The sequence below is a fragment of the Teleopsis dalmanni genome, chromosome 2, assembly GCF_002237135.1.
Source record: "Teleopsis dalmanni isolate 2A chromosome 2, ASM223713v2, whole genome shotgun sequence".
Lineage (NCBI taxonomy): Eukaryota > Metazoa > Arthropoda > Insecta > Diptera > Diopsidae > Teleopsis > Teleopsis dalmanni.
The window spans coordinates 75,523,357-75,531,241 of NC_051847.1; the positions used below are offsets into that span (position 1 = coordinate 75,523,357).

Sequence of the window (7,885 nt, forward strand, 5' to 3'; positions counted from 1 at the left end):
CTTAGATTCATGCCGCTGTCTGTGATAATAAATGTGTTGCGCTTGTAAGAATTTATAGAAATTAATCATCATTGCGGATGAGACAAGAGAGTAAACGACCTACCGTCCAAGTGGTCATTGTAACGACTCCGCAAGCCGGGAAACGAATTCAAAGCCTGCCTTCCTCGGCACTGTCACTGTTTTAGCTTTAAGTGCGGTTCATGCTGCAAAAATAATAATGGTTTTATGTACATTTGGATGCTGTTTGTCGGATATTTTTATACTTACCAGTACATACATTAGCGATTCTTCTTGTTTTTGCTGTAAGACTTGAAAAATATGCTCGTAATAATTTTCCTTTGATTAATGAACCTAAATTTATGCTTAAAAGCTTGAAATGTTACAAGCTCCCCTTCCACTATTTCAACTTATTTCATTTGCTTTTCGCTGTTTAATGTTTTTATTTGTTGAAATTAATGCTTTTAGTGGTTTAACACTTGAAATTATTTTTACTCTTAACATCTTTTAATTTTCAGTTAACTAAGTTTTACTCTAAATGCTCTATAAATCAAGTCAAAGTTGACCATTCCAGTTGAAGTCCGCGTATTGACAACTTAAGTGAATTGAACTCACAATTGGAGTTCAAATCAATAGAAACGCCCCCGTACATGCCTGATTTCCCAATGATTTCTAATTGCAGTCAATTTGTTAGACAAATAAAAACGTACATTTTAAATTAATTACGGCTTTCGTCGGGCTTCTACGACTCACTACCTTCTGGCACGGGTAAGCCAATTGCAGTGATTACCGACATTGGGTGTGAGTTGATTGATATGGCGAGTACCGTCAAAAAGCTTAAGTAAATAACAAATTTTCAAATTGTGTTTCGTATGTAAAAGCAATTATCTTTCACTGCACTGGAAACTTGATTCTTCAAAGTCTTGTTAAAAGCAATTGAACTACTGACGGATAGAATGATTCACTCTATAACCTCTCTGTATTTGCATGGAATGGCTAGCTTCTTTGTGCTTCTTTGTGACCGTTGTTAGTTCAAAATATTCTAAAAATAATATCAAAGTAATTTTAATACGAGTATAACGAATTAAATTTACTTAAGTATTGTATATTCATTGCAAAGGTATTAGTGCCCTTTCCAAAACTTAGATTGATTTCTGAAATAAATACTAATTAATGAATCAATTATTCTATGATTTGATTAAAGATACTATATATGTATGTGCACAAAAGATTATATTTAAATAAATAATTTCATATGTATGTTAGGTACCATGATATTATACACAGATTCTGGGCACTAAGCGATACGATTGAATATAATACATAAGTAATACCAAATTATCGTTATAAATTTATATTATTTACTGTTATTATAAATAATAATATAAAAATTAAAAACTAATTCATAATAACTATTTATTATAATTATTAAATAAATTAATTACAGCAGCAGAAGTTCTTATAGGTCGTTCTTTTAGTTCTTAGCACTACAACATTCTGAAATCCAGATCTTAGCACATTCTAAGTATCTAATGTACTCAAGCTTTTTTTATATACTTTAAAAAGAAGCCTGCCATTACCGCAACGAAGCATATTGGTTTTTTTTTCTTTTTTTTTTATAAATTTATTTTATTTGATTAAATAAATTTTATTGAAATAACTAGCTAACAATAATAATAATACTAACAACAACTTTAATCTGCAATTATGAAGAATTTAAGCAGGAATCACGCAAAGTTTATTTATCACGCATTTCGGACCGGTTGCGACCAAAGGTCACAAGGTTTTAGGCGCCTAAGGCAACGTGTTGGCTCTATTGAAGCCAGTTCGTTAGCTTCATCATTCGGATAAGAGTACAGTCGCTGCAGGTGCATTCTTGCATTTCATATTGGTGAAGACATAACTTCGCGAGCTTCAACCGATCCTATCTTTATGGAATTCAACATAACTCGCGACGAATAATGAGTGTACTATCTAATATGCAAACAAGCCAACAGTTTTTAAAAGAAAGCTTCAAAAACGGATCGCCATCCAAAAAACCACTTATTGAAAATCAAGCTCTATCTAGAGAGATAAAGGTGATGGTATTAATGCTCATTGATCAATTTTCTTAAAAAAATATAATACTGTTATATTACCTTTGAAGGGATTCTAAAATAGAATAAACTAACAGTCGAAATTTAAATTCTGCAAGTTCTGATGAAAGAAGAGATATTAATCTCACACAAAAGTCTTTGTTCTATTATTAGTAAAAAATTTTCTTACACAAACTTACTAAACAAACTTATAAACAATAATATCTAAATTGATATATTATATTAATATAAACTATAACATCTATTAAAAAGTTTTTGTTAACCTTCTGCATATTTTAATATTCGACTACAGTGGTTACAGTTTTCAGCTATAAATAATTTGTTCTTAATAAAAAAAAAAATAATTATGCCATAAATTCCAAATATCCTACGTTACATCGTAGGCCTATTGTGAATATTTTTTTATGTTGCAATGCTCCTATCAATATAATCTAATAAAATTCTTCGGAACATTGTCAATGCCAAATGACAACTTCGATATTCCACGAAATTTTAACATTTCAACTAAGGAATTATGATGAATTACTATGCCGGTCCAGAGACGTATTAACAAAGAAACTAGAAATTTTATTTGAAAAATTTAATATAAAATGAAAAGATTGATAAAGATCAATGATACAATGTTCTATAGTTCTATAGTTTATACAACTATTTCAATACTGTACTCTTAACAAAAATCGTGACACTAACTAAAAAAAAATTAACTATAAACACTTGGCTCTTCATCAGGCTTAGTTAAGACATTGCAGTAAAAACTAGACCTTCAAATATTTTTCGAGCTGCTTGAACTCTAGAGTATTTCTACAAGGCAATATATTAAACTCTATTGAACTCCACTTTATTTAACTACATCTTAGCTTATCCCCTAAAATCTCAGTTCTACTTCGATTTGACTCTTGCCTGTGTTGCGTTGCAGCCCCGATCCACAGCTGCCTTGAGCGTAGTAATAAAGATTTTTTTAATGATGCCTTCTGCAGCCCCTCATATAATGTGACTAAGCCATTATATTTTAGGGTCATAATATTCTCGGTATTAGATGATTGCCTGATTCTGAATTATAATTTCGTATTTAGTTTTGTATTCAAACAAAATACTTGTGGTTTGTCAGCACCACACCAAAGAGGTCAAAGCTTTGAAGCAGTTCGACATTGTTTGTGATTATTTCCAGCTCCATACAAAAGTGAAAAATTTATTATTTTAATTTTTAATACAACTAAATATATTCTTTATTTCATTAATCTATACCATTTTCAGTTCGACAAATGACCGAAGCCATGTCGTACATAGCTTATTCAATTATGTTCCTTAATTTTATATTAGTCTGGAATGTATTTAAATTAATAATAAAAAACAAACTAACTATATTCTATATTCTTTTATTTGAAAAACTAATTAGTTTGAATTACTACTCTTCAGAATATTCAATACGTGAACTATTTGTGTATCTAATAATTTTTTATAGGTGGCCCCATTTTCTGTCCGTAATAATATTAACATTCTTTTGCATATTTCATTTAGATATTTGTTTTAAATTATTTCTAGTAATTTAAAAACCAAATACAATTAGTTTTCTTTTACAAAATAAATCCATGGTCATTTAACAGTTAGCATTTTTGCCATATATTTAAAATTTATTGCTTATAAACATTTTTCCACAAATTTCATAAATAAATGGAATGTATAATTGCAAATAAATTTGCAAAAATATTTTTAAAAATAATTTTTGCAAATAATTAATTTTTTTTCAACAAATCTAAGTGTGGAAAATGCATTATCTTCAGTTGGAATCTTCTTATTCCAATTCAGCTAATTCCTTTGTCTAATAAGCTAAACAGAACAAATTCTCTAACACACGAAGTGAAGGGAAGACATTATGCCAGCTCAAGTCATGATTTCACGCACCAGTGATACGTTAAATTGAGCTCCATTCTTGGCTTTAAATCACATAAGCCGGAAGAGAAGACAAGTACCAAGTCAGACTTCATCTGAAGCTTCTACATGGACCCACGCAAATCAAGCAACAAATAAAGAAGCTGCTTTAGTGGGCATAAAATCAGTAACTAAAGTGCGTGCATTCAGGCGGTAAAATACGCATAAGAAAGTGTGGGAAAATTCTTAAAATAAAAATAGATATAAAAAAATAAAATAACATAAATAAAATTAAATGGAACTAAATAAAATAAGTGAAAAATTGGCAGTCTTACGTGCGTTTAATTAAAAAAGATGTTTAATTTTTATCTCTAATAATTTACTTCCTTGTTTAGACATGCAAACTGTCATTTTGCACCTCTTGACGTTGCTAATTTCTCAACTGAAAACAAGTTGGAAACATGATTTTTCACAACATTTATTATTTCTTGATCAGTCGATCCAACGTGCATTCGCAGATACAAATGTATCTACTTTCAACCAATACACACCTAGAACCGCACACACAAAATTAATTACTTCATTTTTTTCAACATTAAATTGCATTCTGGACTGGCGGCGGGTCTCGTAAATGAAATTGTTTAACATAATTTATGGCATATCTGATTCAGCGCTCATAACCTGAGCATTTAACGTGCAACTTTCTATATTCGCGATAGTGCAATGTGATAATGCATCAGCAATTAAATTGCAGTTTGCGGTCGGTGGGGAGAGCGCTGCATTAACGGTGCACATAAAACATAGTTGGCAGCAATTTTTCGCCGATAAAATTTTTATTAAGCGAATAAAATTATAAATGCATAGCAAAAGCAAAAAGATTTCTTCAGCTTGATCTGTACAAATATTACCCATATATTTTTAAGTATTTAATATTTTATGGTTAAACCATGTAGTTATTTAACTATTTTCAAATATTTAAAGAAGAGATTTAATAGTCCATCACAGCAAAACAAACATTTAAAAATTCAGAATTTAATTGATTTTACAAGGGCGAATCTAAAGATGAAACAGTGAAGGGCTAATGAATATGCATAAATTCCAAAATTATTTAGCACTGGGACCTAATTCAGTAATTTAAAGAACAAAATTTATACAAATATCTATTTGGTCACTTAGTTCTTAAGACATTCCAATATAGAGTTGGATAATGATTAAGCAAATGTGAAATACTTACTTTGTTTACTTACAGCTTCGACAAGAGAAAGGAAAATGATAGGGATTTAAATCCCTATCAAGGTTTACTAACCAGCAGTAACCAATCAGCAAATATACTGTATGCTAAATTTATCTAAATAATATCTAATTAAATCACTCAATTTGTTTTTATTTAAAGGAGATTAGTATTATAGATACACTTAACATTATCAAAACCTTTTTATAAGAATTTTGTAAGAATTTTGTATGAATTTTGTATGAAAAATGGAACATATTGTGGAATATTTTTCGGGTTAAATCCAAAAATCTCAACATAGCATAACATCTGCGTATCCTTAATGACTACGACCATGTTATACAAACTTCAATATACCAAATAGTCACAGCATTTTATGTCTTTTTTTGGTTATGACCAAAAGGTATGTTATAGACAAAGTGATACCATAGCATACATACGTTTACTACTACTTTAGTATGTTCTTTGTATATTCTAATTTAAAAGATAATTATTTCTGTATTAATATGTTTGCATATCCACACAAAAATACACCTATTTACGCCTAACAGGCGAAAACTCTGACATTAGCCGTAATTTTTTCTTTCAGAGTTGTAAAAGAACAGCATTAAGTCTGAGAAAAAAGAATTGAACTCACTTTTAAAATATGTTAAGTTCTTTTTTTTCACATATGTGTTTAACTAGTTGTGTTGTGTACAATAAGATATATAAAAGCCAGCAGTATTGTTGTTTCACATGTTATTTTTAAAATAAGCAGGTGTTCTTTTGTATTATGCTTACAAAAAAAAAAGGCCTTGCGTATTATTCTATAGATATAAAAATTTTAGAAATTCTTTTGGGTGCTAGCAGCTTGCCTCAATCATACAAATCTTTCGAATACCGCAGCGCATATTACATATTAACAGTACTTAAATTTCTATTAATTATAAAAGATTAATTATAGACAACCTATGGTGTCCCTGTTTAATTGTCTAATATCATATATAGTCAATTTCATAATCGTGATTTAAACCTCAAAACTGGCTTAATTAATGCCTAAGTCATTTATATTGCTGATTTAATTCATACTGAAGTCAGTTATGAGGATTAAGCTACAACTCTCAAATTGGCCCTCATATATATCATATTTACATTGCAAACTTTAGTAAAGTAACCTTGTTGAAGTTGATTTACAAATATCAAACGTATATTTATATGACAAAGTCAGCTTTGGTAACTGGTTTTAAGCTCAAAGACGATTTCCACCAGCGAAGTTTGTAATGTAAATATGTTATTATTTGTCTTTAGTTAATAGCAACCCTGTGTAATAATTCACAAATGACAATTAACTCTATTATGCTAACAACTCTGGATTTTAATTATTTTACTTGACTAAGCAAACCACTCTAAATAAAAATAGTGAATAAAAATGTCATAATCAAATATTTTTAATATATTTAAATTGATTTCGAAAAAAATTATTGCTGTTTTAAAAGTTCACGCATTGAACGGAGTATCTAAATTAAAGAAATTAACAATAATTATTTCTTTAATTCAAAACATTGGGTTTAACGCTAACATCAACATGAGCTGGCAAGAGTATATGGACAATCACCTTTTGTCTTCGAAATGTATAGATAAAGCTTGCATCGCGGGGTTGGATGGGAATGTTTGGGCTCAGTCAAAAGACTTTGCAGTCACAAAGGATGAACTGTCAATGCTGATTTCTGGTTTCGAAAATATGAACGTGCTCGTCAATAATGGTGTTAATCTGGCCGGACAGCGCTTTATATACATATCAGGTAGTGATAGCATTGTCCGTGCCAGATTAGGAAAAGATGGAGTACACTGCATGAAGACAAAACAAGCAGTCATCGTTTCTACATACAATGATCCCATCCAACCCCAGCAGGTCGCTATGGTAGTGGAGAAACTTGGCGAACACTTACTAAACTGCGATTATTAACTATAAATTTGTATATAACCATAAATATAAATACAAATACATTTATAAATATAAATGTAATTACAAATATATATAAAAATATGAAAAAACCCAACACCAAAATAACCTCAGAGAACAACTAGCTAAAATTAAGTTTTAACCAATCAACAAAACAAACCTATTAAAATGGGACTACTTTGAAACTTACTACCGTCTAAAAATAGTGTAAAAATAACTATAATAACTCAAATCACGCAGTGAAAAAATACAATGTCAATCCATTTAAATCTATTAAAACTAGGGTTCAATATAAACCAGGCGATTTTCCGGAGGACTATATAAAAGTAAGTTTTTCCCTAAAGTATTTATATATTATACAGAAATAAATTTTTATACATAAATTTATAGATAGAAAATTATATTGAGAGAATATACTAACAATGTCGAAAAATCCAAATATATATATTATAAATATATAAAGCAACCCGACTCCATACAAATAAATCAAAAGTGGCATCCAAAAATATTAAAACAACAAACCAGGCGATTTTTCCGGAGGACTATAATAACACTAAGAACGGAATATACAATAATTTAATAATATATAAAATAAAACATTTGTTTTGAAATATTTATTTATATGATTTTAATATCTAATTATATCATAAAACCATATACTTTATGATTACATGCTTTATATATATTTAAAATTCTGAAAATATAAAATATATATATGAAATATTATGTGTTATTTATGCATAAGTGTAA

At 29.2% G+C, this 7,885-nt stretch overlaps 1 protein-coding gene across 1 annotated transcript; it reads left to right on the forward strand.

Annotated features, from left to right (window-relative positions):
• The first annotated feature begins 6,640 nt into the window (after positions 1 to 6,640).
• LOC119684656 (profilin-like) lies at positions 6,641 to 7,159 on the forward strand. Its single transcript, XM_038098736.1, has one exon. It carries the CDS (start codon positions 6,758 to 6,760, stop codon positions 7,136 to 7,138), a length of 381 nt encoding a protein of 126 aa, XP_037954664.1. The 5' UTR covers positions 6,641 to 6,757; the 3' UTR covers positions 7,139 to 7,159.
• The last annotated feature ends 726 nt before the right edge of the window (positions 7,160 to 7,885 follow it).

Coding starts and splice junctions, on each gene's coding strand:
- LOC119684656 (XM_038098736.1), top strand. CDS start 6,758: ATGAGCTGGCAAGAGTATATGGACAATCACCTTTTGTCTTCGAAATGT.